The 17,229-nt window shown below is 56.8% G+C and overlaps 1 protein-coding gene across 1 annotated transcript in view; it reads left to right on the top strand.

Moving 5' to 3' along the window:
* The window catches only part of ASS1 (argininosuccinate synthase 1), a 50,559-nt gene extending 34,394 nt beyond the window's left edge, over positions 1 to 16,165 (top strand). The window contains exons 12-15 of the mRNA XM_059072004.2: positions 5,224 to 5,355; positions 10,209 to 10,365; positions 14,595 to 14,660; positions 15,886 to 16,165. Of these exons, the coding sequence (XP_058927987.1) occupies positions 5,224 to 5,355; positions 10,209 to 10,365; positions 14,595 to 14,660; positions 15,886 to 15,931 (401 nt within the window). The 3' untranslated portion in view covers positions 15,932 to 16,165. The remainder of the gene's footprint in view (positions 1 to 5,223; positions 5,356 to 10,208; positions 10,366 to 14,594; positions 14,661 to 15,885) is intronic.
* Positions 16,166 to 17,229: the final 1,064 nt, after the last annotated feature.

Raw genomic sequence — 17,229 nt, 5'->3', positions numbered from 1 at the left:
CTAGTGCCCTGGGTCTGGGGTGGCCGGGTCGGCAGCCCTCGGGACCATGGGGTCAGCGGACCAGGGGCTGGGGAAGCTGCAGACGGGGTAGCTTTCGCTGTACTGTGGCTGTTCTCATCGTCATGATCACATTATCTTTTTAACTCTGGAGGGGGGCTAATTAAGTGAAGTAAATGTGATCAGTGGGGAGGAGAAGGGGGCAAGGAAGGCAGGAGGGAAGCAGGGAAGGAGCCAGCCCTGGTCCTGCCCTCCGCGTCTCTCCGGCTGGTTCCTCTCCTCCCAGCCCTGCCCTGTGGGGCTCACCTCTGCCTGCTTCACTCTGCAGACTCCCTCCACCCCCTCCTCACTGCCGGCTTTTCTCTTCTTCCCTCCTCTCCTCCTTCCACGCCCCCCTTTCCTCCACCTTTCCCATCTCTCTCCCACTCTCCCGTCCTCCCTCACTTCCTCCTCACTCCTCCACTTTCTGGCTAAGAAGGAACAAGGGTTGCCGCCCACCTGTCCAGGCCTCCCAGAGGCTCCACTCAGATGGAATGTTCCAGAGTGGAGGGAGACCTGTGAAGCAAAAGTGTTTGCATTCCCAGAAGCCTGGGATGGCCAGACTCAGAGGCCTACCCTGATTCCTGGGATGGGGCCTGCAGGGTTCCAGGAGCATAGAGGATGGCTAGAGCCCCACCGGGACTCGCCTCCCCCTCACCATGGCAACCGCCTCCATCCTTGGCCCTGGTACCTAAGAGGGGAGCCCTTGGGCTCCAGCCAAGCTCCCTTCCCCTGGCCTTTCCAAATCCCTCCCTCTGGATTCTGCTTTCCCAAAGGGTCAGAGGCTCTGGTCCAGGTGCCCCAGCCCCCAGCCCTGCCCCCGCCCCCCAGCCGAGTTGGCGGGTCCCACTCAATTCTGCCAAATTGCTCAGTCTGGGCTAACCTGGCAGCCTCAGGAACAGATGAGAAGGATTTCAGCGGTGGCGGCTGTTTTGGTCCCCACCTCTTCCTCCTCGGTCCACTCTCCCCCAACCTCGGCCCCCCCCCAGCTCCTAGCCCTTCTTCCCCACCCGCTCCTTGGCAGTAATTATAGTGTGACTAAAGCTGCTCCATGGAGAACCGCTGACACCTCTGTCTTTTTCCTGTAAACACGGAGAGATGAAAATAGACACTTGAATCCGCTGCGCGTGTCACTCCGAAGATGTCTGCTGTCTCTTACACAGCGACACCGAGACTCACCTGTCATTTCCTCCTTCTTTCTGCGCAGTGGTTTGTATGCTGACTGTCAAAAGCCCCAAATCCATCGCCTTTTAGCATCAGGTTTCTGTCACTGTTTTTTTTTTAAGTCATTTTTTTTTTTTCCAGAAGAAATACTCAGAAATCATCTGTACCCCCTACCCCTGTGGAGAGGAGAGGGAAGATCTTTAAGATACACACACGCACACACGCACACACACACACACACACACGACAGCAGCAACCTGCAAACAAGCTTTTTGATCAGTCACAATTAACTTTAACACCTTCTATGAAAAGGAACAGGAATATTAACTGTGCTGGTGTGTTTCACGGCTGCGGCTTTTCTTCTTGCCTATGACTCTTCCTGCGGCAGCCTTGGAGGGGTGACAGCTGTGAGGCTCGTTCTGAGGGCTCAAGAATGGGGGACTCTGCCCGCCAGGCACTCTCTGCTCTTTTCCTGGGGAGCCTCTAAGGTGGGGCAATAGCGGGGGGCCCTAGGGCAAGCACAGCTCTTTCTCATCGGGAAGTACGGATGTCCTCTCGCCCTGCAAACCACCGGCGCTGTTCCCGCTCTGGACTGCGGGGAGGTGACGCTAGGGAGCTGGCTACAGTGTTCCAGAGACAAAACCACCAGTACGCACTGGGGGGCAGCGCCTGGGTGCCCACCTTCAGGCAGGTCTCGGTGGAAGTTAGAAGGAAAAGCAGCAGACACTTGCAGCCTTCTCCTTTTCCAGACAGGCGGCGGGGGCCTCAGAGGGGAACGAGGTGGGCCAAGGTCACACAGCAGAGCTGAGCTGTGCACTCTCTGGAAAAGTATAAGTTGCGAGGGACTTCTGGTCTACAGCTCCGGCCCTACAGACACACCTTGCACCCTGCCCACAGCTGGCCGGATGAAAGCAGGGGAGCAGCGAGACGGCTAGGTTCTCCAGGAGCTGAAAATGAGGAGGGCCCCTGCTACTGGCCCGCCCTTGTGAGCGTGTGTGCCGGCATAAGGAAGGCTTCGAAAGTTTCTGAGTTTTTACAAAATGTGGCAAAAGTGATAATGAGGAGGAATCAGAAGGCCCGTTTCTAGTCGAGTCCTTAGTATATACTAGGATGAGAAGACAAATAGGGCTTTGTTCTTGTCTTGCTTTTGGTGGCTCTTGGTGATAAAGTTTACGGGACAATTGAAAACTTGCTCCTCTCACGCTGCGGTCATTTCTGCCACTTTGGGGAGGCAGGTATTTTCCAAAAGATCTGCTCGTCTCTGTCTTTGGAAACAGACTGCCGAACCGTCAGGCCTTTCTCAGTGACCTGGGGCCACTGGGAGCCACGTGTGTGTGGTACCGTACTGTCCCCACAAGGAGCAGCCCCAAATCCTGTGCTGAATTCTTGTCTGCTTTTCATAGGTTTCTTTGCGTCCCCGCAGCCCCCCGTCTCATGCTGTCATTTTCTCGGCCACCCATCGGACTCCAACCCCATCAAGCTTTCTAAGCCCTTCCTGGGTCGCGTCTCTGAGCCATTTTGCAGAAGTGGGTGACGGAGCCTGTCTGAACCATGTTTATAAGGGTAACGACGAGGCCTAGTGAGGGCCTGAGGAACTCCCCAGAGAATCGAGGGCTTGGGGATGTGGGTGTTTCCCTACTGGGGAAGCATTTACTCCCACAACTGATTCGGGACAGCAGAGGTGGCCCAAGAGCTGCGGCCACACAAGTGAAACAGGCCAGGCACGTTCTAATCACATCAGTTCCTGGTCTCTTTGACGTGCATGTCCCCCGAGACCAGGATATCAGGGGTTTGCGGACGACAGACTCACCGCCCCCCCCGCCCCTGCCTAGATGCTCTTTTCCGCTGGGGAACACCTCGGAGCCTTGGGGACAGGCCAGGGCCTGCCTTGGCCACAGCACCTCAGACCTGGGTGTCCTTTTCATGCCTGGTGAGCACTGGATCACTCGGCAAAGGCCCTAAGAGGCAACCCAGAGCAGAGATGGAAAACCTAGATGCAGGTTCCATCCCCCTGGGCAAGTCACGTCCCTCCCTCGGGCCTCTGTCTTCCCATCTGCGCAGTCGGTATGTTGGACCAGATGAGCATTTTAAGGACGGCTTGGTGGAGCCCAGGGTTTGCAGAGGGGCCTCTGCTCCCCACAGTGGGACATTGTTTTCGATTGTGTATATGCTGAGCTTCCACCTAAGACTGTTCGAACACAGCATTTGCGGCTAAGTTAGGAGAACGCAGGTGATCCTCAAGGGCCCTGACATTCCTGTCGTTCCCAGACTTAAAGATTAAAGACTAGAGAAGTTCTCTGAGGCGAAAGTCTCTGGCTACTCACATCAGACACAGCCTTGCCCACGTCCCCTTTGGACTTCAAAGTTGAAACACTCTCCTTTCTGGTTTGGGGGGTTCTTTAAGCATTCTTCTAAATTGTGGTAAAATATAGAAAACATAAAGCTTACCATTTTAACTGTTTTGAGCGTACAGTTCAGTGGCCGTAAGTACAGCATTCACGTTGCTGTGTGACCATCCCCACCCCCGATCTCCAGAACTTCTGCATCTTCCCAAAGTGAAGCCCCGTGAAACGTTAACTGCCCATTGCCCCTCCTCAGCCCCTGGCACCCAGCATCCTACTTAGTTCCTATGAACTGGACTCTTCTGGGAACCTCACATAAGTGGGATCCCGCAGTATTTACTTGTCTTCTGGTGACTGGTTTATTTCACCGAGCGTCCTGTCCCCAGGGTTCACGCGCGGCGCAGCGTGCGTCAGAACGTCCTTCCTTTTGAAGGCCGGACGTTTCACTGTATGTAGTTCTCTCACTCTGTTTATCCACTCATCTGTTGATGGGCATGTCGGTTGCTTCCCCCTTTTGGCTCTTGTGAATAATGCTGCCATGAACCTGGGCGTACAAATCCCTTCCGTGGAGAGACGCTGGCGGTAGATGTTGAGGAGAACTGAAAGCTTGCCCCTTTAGCGCTGTTAACGTTCTGTGGTGGGAGGAAAGGGACTTTGGGGGGTGGCATGTGTGGGGACGGGGCGGTTATCACCCCTCCATCAGGACAGCGGACACGGGGCAGGTTTATCCGAGATGCTCACCCGAACTTGAGGCACGCGGCTGCCCTGCTGGGAAGAGAGAACCGGGCCATGTGCCCGGGGGCCATCCTGCCTCTTGGAACCGCAGGGCCCCCAAATCTGGGGTGCTGCTACTTATAAGACCTTCCTCTCAGGGCTACCCTCAGTGACAAGGGCCAGGCGCCCCTGGTCACTTGGAGACCATGCGGTTCAGGCAGATCGCTTAGCAAATGGAGGATCCGGGCCTGAGGTGATGGGGAGGGGACCTAGCAAGACCGTCTGCCCGTGACCTTTTGGGTTTGGCCCCCATCACCCGCTGGTCCACAGGGCAGCAGGCAGCGCTGCTCAGGGACTCGGGGGCCTAGATTCGGTTCCCAGCGCCACTTCAGCCAAGTCCCTTCTCCCCCGGGGCTCAGTTTTCCCGGCTGTTCAGTGGGGTCAGCACAGGTGACCAAGGCAGTCAGGATTTCTCGGCAGAGACACAGCTGCAGGGGAGCCGCCAGCTGAAGGTGGCACGTGTGTGCACACGTCCACGCGCGTGCACGCGTGCGCACAGCCGTCCCCTCCCCTGGCTCCCTGGTGGAGGCGGGAAAGGACATCCGGGGCCCTGGGCTCCACCAGACTCGGCTTAATTACAGGTTTTCAGCTGCGGGCCGGTGGGCACGGGTTGGGAAGGAGGGGGGAGCAGCTCTGAAACCCTGTCATTTTCCAACGTCTGAGGGCCTCTTCAAAGGGGGGCATCTAGACATTTTCTCCACAAGCTGCAGAGTGGACTGTCGTGGCCCCAGCATGAACATAATGACGGATGCATTTTGCAGCAAGCTGCGAGTGAATGGGTCCGACTGGCTTGTCTCCTGTCAGACGAGTCATTATTATTTTTTTCTTTTTGTCATTTGCTGACAGTTTGGGTTTCATGCGTTTCTCTCTGTTTTCTTCTTCTCCCCCTGCCTGGAAAAATGGCTAGGTATCTACGAGACCCCAGCGGGGACGATCCTTTACCACGCTCATTTAGACATCGAGGCCTTCACCATGGATCGGGAAGTGCGAAAAATCAAACAAGGCCTGGGCTTGAAATTCGCCGAGCTGGTGTACACGGGTGCGTAGACCCTGAAGCTGCCCCCCTCCCCTCCCTCACCCAGGGGCACCCTCCTCCAGTCCTGCCTTGCCCACAGCCACTTGCTCGAGAGCCCGGAAGATGCAGGGTGAAGGGGGGTGGAGAGAGGGCAGGGGACCTGCCTTGTTCACAAGGTGTGGAGGGAAATGCGCCAGTTCCCCGGGCTGTCCCGCTTCCTCCGCCACCTGCGACCCGCACGACGGCCGCAGGGCCAGGGAAGCATCTTGTGTCACGCCTACGGCTGCCAAGTTTCATCCAGCCCGTGCCGGGTGCCTGGCACTGTGTGGGAACTCAAGTCATCCTAGGGGGCTTCCCAAGTTTCCTAAGAGAGCTGCGGCCAGAAACTGAGGCTCCGAGCCAAAGGAGCTTATATAAAGTTACACAACTGGACGTGGCCTAGCTGGGTTTGAGCCCGGGTCAGCCTGTTTCCAGGCAGAACCCGGAGCCGCTACATGAACTGCCTCGAGCAAGGGAAAGCCTACCTTGACCAGGAACGGGGCCCCAGGCCTGGGCATTGCCTGGGCCAGATCCCCACTGGGAAGCCACCGGGACGGCCGAATGCCCAGCCCATGTGTGGAGTGTGGGCTGGGCTCCATTCCACGGGTGAGGAGACTGAGTTTCTGTGCCTTACCTGCTGTCACAGAGTAGAAATCCAGTCCTCCCGACTCCAGATCCATCCCACACATTATAACAGGGGTGACCAAATCCAGCCCGTTGCCTGTTTTGTTTAGCCCGTGAGCTAAGGCTAGTCTTTACATTCTTCAGTGGTTGGGGAAATTTTTTTAAAAAATAATACTATTTCATGGCATGTGAAAATGATAGGACATTCACATTTCAGTGTTCATAAGTAGTTTTTTGGGCACCGCCTTGTTCATTCGTGTCCATGTTGCCTGTGGCTACCTCAGAGCTACACTGGCAGAGTGGAGTAGTTGCTAGAGAGGCCACGTGGCCTGCAGAGCCTAAAATATTTACTATCTGGCCCTTTCCAGAAAGGGCTGACTCTATTCTATGACATTAACATCTCCCTAATTTGAGAAATCACATCAAACAGCCCCTCTGAGCTGCTGGTGGGTGGGGGCAGGCTGCCGTCTATGGGGGCCTGGATGTCAGAGGGACCCCAGGAAAGTTAATAGTAATCGTAACAGCCTGGTAGGAGCCTCCGCCGCCCTCACCTCTTCCCCTCGTCCCCCACTCGGAGGTTTTGTTTCCTCTGAAACCTCCTAATCTCTGGAACTCATCTCGGGATTTCAAGGGGACATGGTGGTTATTGGCTGGCATTATTTTTCCCTTCCATTGTTCCCAGAAGCTTTGAAGCCCAGTCCCCCCCTTCCCAGGTACAGACAGGTGTTTAAATAACATTGTCTCCTGGGCCCTCTTGCTCAGCGGGGTTTCCACACTGAAAGGTGGATTTTGGTTACAAAGTGGGAGAGTCGCTAAGACGCGGCAGGCTGGGATGGGGGGACGGCACCCGGCCAGGGCTGCTCCTGTTCAGCGGGCACCCGTGGAGGCCGAGAGGGGGCCAGGCCGCCAGCCTCCCTCCCCACACTAGATGGGCTGCCACCTCTCTTGCTGCCCAGCCCTGAGCTGGGCACTGACGGGTATTATCTAATCTTAGCTGCACAGAGGTGGGATGAAGACGCTTGCCCAAGGTTTCACAGCTGCTGAGAAGCGGCTTGGAGCCCAGGACAGGCCGGCTTCAGAGGCCAAGTTCTCGGCCACTCCAGCAGATCCGAGGTGGGTAGGAAGCTGGGCTGGGGCCATTAGCAAGGGGTGATCAAGGGGCGCAGTGGTGTGTACAGGGCGGCCTTGGGTGCCAGGAGCACAGCTTGGCCCTTGGTGTGGGGCCGGCATCCCTGGACCAGGCTGCCTGGGTCGAGTCCTTGCTGTCGCCCACCGAGCCCTCTAACTCCCCAAATGTTAAGGTTTAAAAGGAAATAAAATCTCAGAGTGGAGGCTCCTCCCGGGTAGTTGTTACTAACATTAACTTCGCCCAGGTGCCTCTGACGGCCAGGCTCAGGCTCCCACAGATGTCAAGGTCGGCCTCTGGCAGCATCCCGTCCCCACCCCCCAACAGCGCAGAGGCTCGGTCTGTTTGATGGGGTTTCTCACATTTGGGATGCATAAAGGTTAGAGAGCAGGGATTAGCTTGGTTTCCTCATCTGAAGAATGGGGATAATTCTGCGTGTCTTATAGTGAGGACTCAATGCATGGATATTTGCAAAGCCTCCAGGACAGTGCCTGGCATGGTCTCTGAGCGTGGACGCAGGAGAATGGGGCCTTGCCTCTGGCTGGCTTTGTGACCTTGAGTAGGTCTGTCTCCTTCCCGAGCCTCAGTTTCCCCTCCTGTAAAATAAAGGGCCCAGGCCCAGGTCCCTTCTCCATTCTGTCTGGCTCCCCAGTTATAGAGCCGCCACTCTGCTCTGGCATTCAGCTTCCTCGGAGGCCCTGTGTTCTCGGGTCCCAGGGAGCCTGAGGCCCGGGGAAGCCCTTCTGCCTCGGTCCCACTCCTAGCTGCCCTGACTACTGTGACCACTGCCTCCCCCTCCTCTCACCCCGTCCCCAGATTTCCTGATCTGCCTGTATGTGAGGTTTATACAGACCCCCCACCCCCAGGAGCACACTGGCCTCAGTCCGCTGGGTCATTGTGGCCGGACCCCAGCTTCAAGGCCCATCTCATTTAGGGGGGATAGCTCACCTCTCCCCTCGCCTCAGTTTCTTCAGCTGTAAAATGGGTATAATGCACAGAGGGCTGTCGTCCTGAGTAGTACAGAGTTTGGCCCAGCTCCAGGCCCCACCCCCCGAGCATCCCTCAGCCTGGGACATGCAGGCTCTCCCCAGAGCAGCACTCAGGACCCACCGCCCTCCACCCCAGACTGGGTCTGCTGGGAAGAGAAATCTGAGCACAAGGCCCCCGTGGCGGGAGGGGAGAGACCCTGAGATAAAGCCCAGGCCAGGCACTCCCACAGGGGTCTCTGCCCCCATATCTCTGGCTCCATCTCCCACCTCTCTTCCCGCCTGGGAACCCAATGGTCTAATTATCCTGACTTAAGAAAGATGGCCGAGCCACTGGGGCATGGTGGGGGGTGGCCGTCAGTGTCCCCTCCCACGGGGCTCTGGGCTAGACTCAGGAGCACTGTGGATCTCGCTGTGTGGCTTTGGAAAGGTCCTTTCCCTCTCTGGGTGTCTGTCTCCCTGTATACAGTGAGCGCTGGCAGAGGCCATGTTCAAACCTTGAAAGCAAAAACTCTCACTGAATCCACCACACAACACCCGCCCCCCCCGGAGAATGGTTAGTACCACCTCCTTGTGCAAATGAGGAAACTGAGGCACAGAGAGATCACGTGGCTTGTCAAGGTGGAACCAGAGGTGAACTCGAAAGGCGGGACATCGGAGAGTGAGGACGCAACCCCTTCTCTCCCTGCCCGTCCCTCCCCCACGTCTGGAAGCCACCGGACCCATCGTGGAGAAGGCCTGCTCCCCTTTCCCACGGAGGGCCTCAGCAGGTGCCCCTGGAGGCCAGGGCTTCCAACAATAGCCTCCGAGCCGGGGCTGACCCAGCCCTTTATCAGGGCAGGAGATCGCGCACCATCTGGCCTCACAGCTGCCCAGGTGGGCTCACCTTCCCGGCTCCGTTTCAGAGAAACCCTACCCCTCTCGCTGTCCCTCCCCCAGCCCTGGCCACGGCCCCCCTGCCCTCGGCAGAAAGTGAGAGGAGCCGCTGTCCAGACCCTGGGCAGACGGGGGGCTGGGCACGTGGCCCTCTTCGGCCTGAGGGATCTGGGGGACAGATATGGGTAACGGGGGGTGGGGGCAGCGCATTTCTCAGGCCGCTCGGGGATGTCGCAGCTGTGGACGGGAGAGCTCCAAAACGATCATAGGAAGGCCCAGTTGTTAGAACTTGGGCCGACTGAGGTCAGGTCCAGGCCCCCCCACGACAAGCCTGTGTGATCGTGGAAGAGTCTCTCAAACTCCCTGAGCCTAACTTCCTCACGCAGAAAGGAAAGAGGCTAAGAGAGGTTTTTCTCCTGCGACTGGGAGGGTTCACAGCGCTGGTGCAGGTGAAGAACTGAACACGATGCCTGTGCTTCATCTGTAGAAATCTCTCCGTGTGAAAGTATTAGCAGTAGTTTAAAGACAGGTCACTTATTTCCAAGGGGGTCTGCCCATCCTGAGGGGTGGGGCTCTTTCCAGCAGCATTCACAGCAGACCCTGAGCCCAGGGCCTCCACGCACAGCAAGCCTGCTAGTCCTGGGAGGGCGAGGCAGTGTCATCCCCACTCAGCAGATGGGGAGACAGAGGCACAGAGAGGTGAAGGCCCCACACACCTGGTTGGTCTTTCTGACCCCAAACCCACCCCCCAGCTGGGCACCCCCATCGCTCGGCCCTGGTAACACATGTCGGAGTCTCGCTTGAGGTCTCCCGCCCACCTGTCTGCTGCCCTAATAAGACTGAGCCCCCTGTGGGCGAAGGATGGGGTCCCTTCACCACTGAATGTCTGTGGCGTGAAGCAGCAGGTTAGATCCCCTCCTCCTGACCCTTAGCGGGTCACTGCATTGCAGGGTGTAGAGGATGCCTCCTTACCCCCAGGAGCCCTACAGGGTCACAGGACAGGGGCAGGTGGGCTTGGTCCTCACTGCTGTGTCATTTACAAGTGCACGTCGTGCCCGAACTCCACAGTGAACAAGGCAGATGAGGGACTGCCCTCCCAGGCTCACGTCTGCCATGACGGGGTGAGGTGCAGGGTGCCTTTCCTGGACCCCAGTCCTCCCCATGTCCTGGCCCGAGGCAGGCACACGGTGGGCCTCCCCAGCACACTCACTTCTTCCTCCCTGCAGGTTTCTGGCACAGCCCCGAGTGTGAATTTGTCCGCCACTGCATCGCCAAGTCCCAGGAGCACGTGGAAGGGAAAGTGCGGGTGTCCGTCTTCAAGGGCCAGGTGTACATCCTCGGCCGGGAGTCCCCACTGTCCCTCTACAACGAGGAGCTGGTGAGGTAGGCGCCCCACTCCTGCCCCCAGCTGGGCGCAGACCCTCGTGTCCAGTATCTCCTCCGACTGGCTTTCTCGACAAAGATATGCCCAAGCACGTGCAGGGTATGGGGGAGACAGTCCTGAAGATTATCCACACCTCCTCTGCCCTCATGGAATGTACAGGCTAGATGGGGAGAAAGGCCCCAATCAAAGGATAACCCGAGTGCAGGGTTAGGGAAGGAGGTGCCGGACTGTGGGGAGATACAGGATACTTCGGCTGGGTATAATAACGGGGGTGTGGGGAAGTTTCCCCATGGAAGTCATTTCTGAGCTGGTCTCCAAAAGAAAGGAGTGAACCAGGTGGAGAGGGGGCAGGAGAGCTTCCAGAGACAGTGTCCTGTGCAGAGGTTCTGATCCTTGGAAGAACCCACAACATCCCAGGCACTACAAGAACTCCAGAGTGTGAGGGTCCTGGAGCCAGATCTTAAAGGGAAGGACACATCAGACCTGTGAGTTTTTGAGGCCCCTCTTGCTGCTCTGGATTTGAGGGAGGTGGGAGCTGGCAAGGGGGGACACAAGGGCTCCCCGTGGGACATGCTGGTGGCGTGGACCAGGCTGCTGGTTCTGGGAATAGAGAGCAGCAGGTGGATTTGGCAAATTTTTTTTTTTTTTTTTTTTTTTTGCGGTACGCGGGCCTCTCACTGCTGTGGCCTCTCCCGTTGCGGAGCACAGGCTCCGGACACTCAGGCGCAGCGGCCACGGCTCACGGGCCCAGCCGCTCCGCGGCACGTGGGATCTTCCCGGACCGGGGCACGAACCCGCGTCCCCTGCGTCGGCAGGCGAATTCTCAACCACTGCGCCACCAGGGAAGCCTGACAAATATTGAGGAGGTGGGATTGAAAGGGCTTGGATGGGGAGGCAGATGGAAAAGTTCAGAACCACCCTGGGTTTTCTGGCACGAGTCGCTGGGTACACTTTGGTGGCAATGACTGAGTTGAGGGAATGGGCGGGGGGGAGTCACGCGTTTGGATTTGGACAGCTGCAGGATGAGTTTTCTTTGAGATAGTCCAGGAGAACTATAGTCGGCCACTGGACACACAGGGCTAGAGTTGAGGAGCAACGTGGTCTGAGGACACGGGATGACGGGGCCGAGAGGAGACAGCCCAGGGGAGCGGTAGAGTTGGATGAGGGGGAGCCAGGAGGGAAGCTTGAGGAGCCTCCTCCCGACGGGCCAGGCTGAGGGCGCTGAAAGGACGCGGGAGAGGCCGAGGAGCCCTGGCGGGCTGGGTCCAAGGTAGCAGTTGCCTATTAGCTGCACCTGTGTTTGCATCTTGACTGATAGACTGGCCTTGACCGAGGAGCAAGGCGTTCCCTCTGGAGTTCACCTGGCCAAACAAGAGGTGCGGACAGGCAGCCCCACCTGATACAAGTCCCAGGTCCAGCTTGGCTCGGGCTGAGGCCCGCTCTCCCCTCCCGGAAGCCGGTCAGGAATTACAGTACGAGTTTTGTTTAGAGGTCAATATTTTTTCTCTCTCCCTTCTCTTTGCCGTGTTGCGTTTCTCTCCCCCACCCCCCTTCAATCTTCCTAAACGCTTTAGAAGCCATAAATATAACCGCATCAGTTTAGATCAGTCGGGGTAAATGTCAAATTACCTTCTCTCTCTCTCTCTCTGGCTCTTTCTTCCCTCCCCCTCCAAATCAACAGCCTCTAATAATCTGTCCAACCTTTCATTAAGCTTACAGTCTCGCTCAGGGAGATTAAATGAATAAAGTAAAAAGGGAAAGGGGAAAAAAAAGAGAGAAAAGCAGGAGCATTTATTCTCACTGTGTCTCCGACCATTTCCCTTTTCTTTCTGATTTCTACCTCGCTGACTTGAAAGCCCTTGAGTGACAGCGTCACAGGGACCAGCGAGGAAACCGCGAGAGGTAGCAGAACTGGAAATGCCGCGGCGCAGTAGGTAGAAAGTACCGTAATTATAGAGCAGGTCAGAGCCACTCGAATGAACAAAAATAAAAGCACAGAGGTTTTCTGTAGACCGTCAGGGGAGGTAAAAAAAAAAAAAAAATCATTGTAAACTCTTTTTCCACCGGCGCCCCCTACCCCCTGAAACCACAGATTTTAAAGGAGGCTTTTCGGTTCCCGAGAAGCACCTCTGGGAGTACTTGAGCAGTCCCGCGGGACAAGTTTGTCCCTGGATGTGGGCCTCTCTTTGCAGGGGCTGCTGGGGTGGTCTGAAGGGCCTGTCTGGGGGCAAGGGGGCGGCAGAGTTTGTTTCGACTCGTGAGAGACGGAGGTGAAAGGACGGATGCGCGCGGGGTTAGGAAGGGCATCCCAGCCCTGCTTCCGCCCTGGGCTGAGCGCAGGGGCCCTTGCGAAGGGGACGAGCGCCGGGGACAGCGGACGGCGGGGAGCGGGCGCGAGGCCAGGAGTCCGAAGCCCGTGCGATGGTTTGGGATGGGGGTGTGGAGGCACGGGGCGGGGTCACGTGACGCTTCGTTTATCACCCCAGCAAGGTCTGCAAAAGCCATTCGAGGAGGCTGACGCTTTAGGTGGGTCCAGCCTTTCCCCTGCCTGGTGAGGGGTGCCGAGCTCAGCCCCTCGGATGTCTGACATCTTCTCCCTTCACGGGGAGCTCGCTAGTCGATTCCTGGTGGCTTCAGCCACCTGAGCCCTGGAGGGGCCAGCGGAGGTGAAAAGGAGGGGGCACTGAGAGCGTGGGAGTTCCGGCTTCAAGGTCCTCTGAAGGTCAGGGCGAGGGCGTGGCAGGGGGAGGCTCAGAGCCCAAGTCCTGACAAGCTGCGGGGCAGCCGGGCGCGGAGACCCCGTTTGTTGTACAAAGCCCACAGTCCACAAAGAGCCAGTCAGAGGCACAGCCTCAGGGTCTCAGAAAAATGGCGGAACCCCTCTGCCCTCCTCCTGCCCGGTCTCACCTCTCTGGAGAAGGCTCCTGAGGGGACAGGCCACCTCCTTGTCATCGAACCTTGAGACTGCTTTGTCCTGAGGCTGGAGTTCTGCAGACTTGAAGACAAGGGGCTGATTCAGGGCAGGACGCAACAAGGGGCCCGTGAGAAACGGGAGGGACCCCCCCTTCCCCCAGGGGGCTCAGAGGGTGGCCTCGTGGAGTCAGATCTGAGACCACAGCGCCCTGAACTTGTCCTCAAAGAGCATATCACAGTCGTAATTATCGAAGGCAGATGGATGACTGATTGCTTATGTCTGCACTCGCCGCCCCACCACCACCTGCCCCCCACGGGGGTGCTGCTCTTGTCTGGTTCTTGCTTCCTCAGCACCTGGCACAGCGCCTGGCAGGTAGTAGGTGCTTAATAAACACCTGAGTAAATGAACGAGTGACTGAATGATGTTAGTAAAACTGAATGCTTACCTGGTGCCACGTGGCAGCTACATCATTTCACGTGGAGCCAGTGATAAGGCTGAGAGCCCCATCTCACGAGTGAAAGACTGAAGCTCAAAGAGCAAGGATATTTGCCCTAAGGTCTGTGGCAGGGGCGGAGCCAGGATGCTCACCCAGGTGGCTGGACCTGACTAACTGTAGTCGGGAAGGGTTCCAAAGCGCGGCTGAGTGAGAACACCCAAAAGATGAAGGCTGTCGAATCTGGAAGATGGAAACTGCAGATGTGGGGGAAAAAAATCTGTTCCGTTGAGTATAGCAGGGGTTGACCGGGCACTTTTCAAAACCAGCTGGCAAGGGGTGGCTGCCCGTGTTTGAGGATGGATTCGGCTCGGTCTCATTCAATGGGCAAACAAGGTGAAAAAGACTTCGTGGACTGGGGCCTCTCTGCAGCTTGAGGGATGTCGTCACGCCTATCTGAGGCTGTTTGGTGTGTAACGCCTGGCCTCCCAGGCTTTCAGGCCACTGGACGTCACCAGCTGTTCCTGGGCACTCGTCGAAGCCCTCCACAGCCCGAGGGCAGAGCTGGCTCCAGTGCGTCTCCTGAGGTTACAGATGCAGTGCTCTGGTTCGTGCGAGGAGTTCACTGGGCTGGCGCTGGCTGGACCAGGACCCAACCTGCCCATTTGCGTAGCAGGGATATGGCTCCCTGCTCTCCAGCCCCGGCATGATCCGCGGCCCCGGGTAGGGCTCCCTGAATTGGAAGGAATGGAATGAAAAGCCAAAGTGCAGGGAGTGTTGGATCGCCACTGGCGAAATGCCTGGGTGCCTGTGAGGCTGAGGTCCCTTGGACGCCAAGGCCCGGGCCCGGGGGATGCTGACGAGCTCCTACTCTTTTGCAGCATGAATGTGCAGGGAGATTACGAGCCAGTTGATGCCACTGGTTTCATCAACATCAACTCCCTCAGGTGAGAAGCTCTGGGCCCTGACGGGTCCTCAGACCCTCCAGGTGTGGGGAGCAGGCTCTGATGGGACCTCAGTGCTCTGACCACTGCTCTGCCCTAGACAAGCCCCGCCTTCCTGTCTCTCCACCCACCACATCCTCAGCGCCTGCTTTGGACCCAGGCTGCTCCCAGCCTCTGCGGGGCCAGAAGGCACACTTGTGACGACAGCCAAGAGCAACAGAGGGTCCCGGGCCCTTGAGTTCCGGGTTTCTGGGCTCTGCTGATTGCTCTGACACTCACTCCCACTGTCTCCAGCCACTCGGAGCCCCTTTCCTGGGCAGGTTAGCAAGGGAAATGGCCGAGGGGTAGAAAGAAGCCACAGAAGGTCACCTGGCTGGCTCCTGCCTTCACGTCCACATACATGAACTGCATGTCTGACTGGAACCAGGGATCTCCATGCCCGGTGGGGTGATACACACCTTCTGAAGCCACTCAGACCTGGGTTCGAATCCTGCCTCTGCGGTTTGGTCTCAGAACCCTTCTGATCTTCTGGAAATCATAGGATGTTAACCATACCTGCCTCACAGGGGCAGTGAAAGTTTGATCTGAGGCCGTGGAAATCAAGCACTCTGCCCAGACCCTGGCACCCAGGAAGGGCACGGTGCCTAGCAGCAAGTGCTCAGTGAGGCTGAGTCCGGAAGGCCTGTCTGTCCAGCTCTGGGTTCTTAATCCCCATCTTCCTTCTCCTGGGGCTTGGGGTCAGGAAGAAGGCATGAGTTTCTCTCCTCTCGCTGATAACGTGCCCCCAGCATAAAACCATTTTCTCTCGGAGCCAGCCTCCTGTCGCTGGAGCCGAGACTGGGAGAGACATGGATTCCAGCCCGACAGTCACCTCCACCTCCCCGCCTCCTCCACCCTGTTTGTGTTTTATGACTCTATAAACCCTTTTAAATGGCTCCGAACACACGGGTTTTCATAATGGCCTCTTCATTTCTCCCATTGCCAGCTTAACGCTTTGTCTTAAACAATGGCGAGCAACATTTTCCCCCTAAGATAAATTAATTACATTATCCTGATTGGAGGGCAGGAGGGGCCAGGGCAGGAGAGGGAGAGAGGGAGAAAAAAAGACAACTCCACACACATCTTAACAAACAGCTGCCCCCGCCACCCCAGCTCTGCCTGAATTAATTGAACTGAGTGCATGTTATTGTTAATTTACATTTTTCTTTGTTTTGAATCTGGTTTACAGGCTGAAGGAATATCATCGCCTCCAGAGCAAGGTCACCGCCAAATAACCCGGCTGAGAGTGGGAAGCTGGGCCTCCTCGCTTTGCCCATCTCCCAAGTGCAGCCGCTAATTGCTGTGATAATTTGTAGCTGTGACTTGTCCTCCAGGGCTGGCAGTGCGGTGCGGGTGCCAGGCCCCGGCTTTGTTCCCTGGTCCCCTGGAGCCTGCAGAAGTGGTCCGCAAACGGAAGGGGTGGGGGCTGCAGTCAGGAGCTGTAAAATGACGATTAAAAAAAAATGATACATTGGTCTTTTGTTTATTTCTGCAGAGAGAGGAGTAAGAGTGTGTGTGTGTGTCTGTGTGTGTGTGTGTGTGGTGGATCATGCTTTTCTTAGACCAACCTTTGTGTTTTCTGACTTAAGCACTGCCGAAGGCCACCTTTTGCCAGAGAACCTGTTTATCTGGAAGAATCGACCCCTCTCTCCAGCAAAAAGCATGGAATCCAGAAGCAACCACCCGCGTCAGACCCTAGCCCAGCAGCCTGGCATTTTGTTAGCAGCTGTGCCCCTGTGGCACGTGCCAGGGAAACCGAGGACAGTTTAGGTGACAAACTCGGGGGCAGTCGTGCCCACAGCCCGCAGTGAACTCCCGGGAATGGTGGCCACAACTGAGCACGCCAGGCTTCCCCACCGTGGCTGGGTGGCCTTAAGTGTCCTACATCAAGGAGGAGAAAGGACCCAAGTAAGAAGAGCAGCCTGAGCACAAAGGACAAAAACACAGACATAATTTGGTGGTGGCGGTGAGGAGTGTTTACCCGGCTTGCACGGTTCCCTCCACCCTTCCTCCACAAACCACGGCCCAAAGCCGCCATGTTTGTACTTGACTCCACCCCTTTGGTCATATCTGATTGGACCATGTCTGGGCACCTGACTAGAGCTGGGCCAATCAGAATCTCAGTCCCAGCCATGGGGCCCAGGGAACCGGCCAGAAGCGAGGACAAGGGGATTTAGGCGTGGTGGGATGCCCTGTGGCTGGAAAAGCAGAGAGGGAAAAGGGAGTGATGAGGAGAATGAGTGTCCCGGCTTAGAATCCCAGTTCCGATCCTGGTAGGCCTCTTGGAAGCTGGCAGCACTTCTTAACTTGGATTCTCTGAGACACTGTGGTGTTCTCATAACCGATTACCGTTTAGAGCTTAATTAAGCTGGTGAGAGAGTTTGTGGTATTTGCAGACAGAAGCACTGTTACCGGTAAGACCTGAGTGCTGGTAGCTCTGGACCCTTCCCTGGTTCTGACCTCCACTCCGTTGCCTTCGTTAATGAGGGTTTCTTTCAAAAGAAATTTTGTTTTTAAAACTTGTTTTCCTCTT

Source organism: Kogia breviceps, chromosome 8 (genome assembly GCF_026419965.1).
Source record: "Kogia breviceps isolate mKogBre1 chromosome 8, mKogBre1 haplotype 1, whole genome shotgun sequence".
In the NCBI taxonomy this organism is placed as follows: domain Eukaryota; kingdom Metazoa; phylum Chordata; class Mammalia; order Artiodactyla; family Physeteridae; genus Kogia; species Kogia breviceps.
The sequence above is the reverse complement of the archived record's forward strand: the minus strand, read 5'-3'. Positions and strand labels throughout refer to the sequence as shown.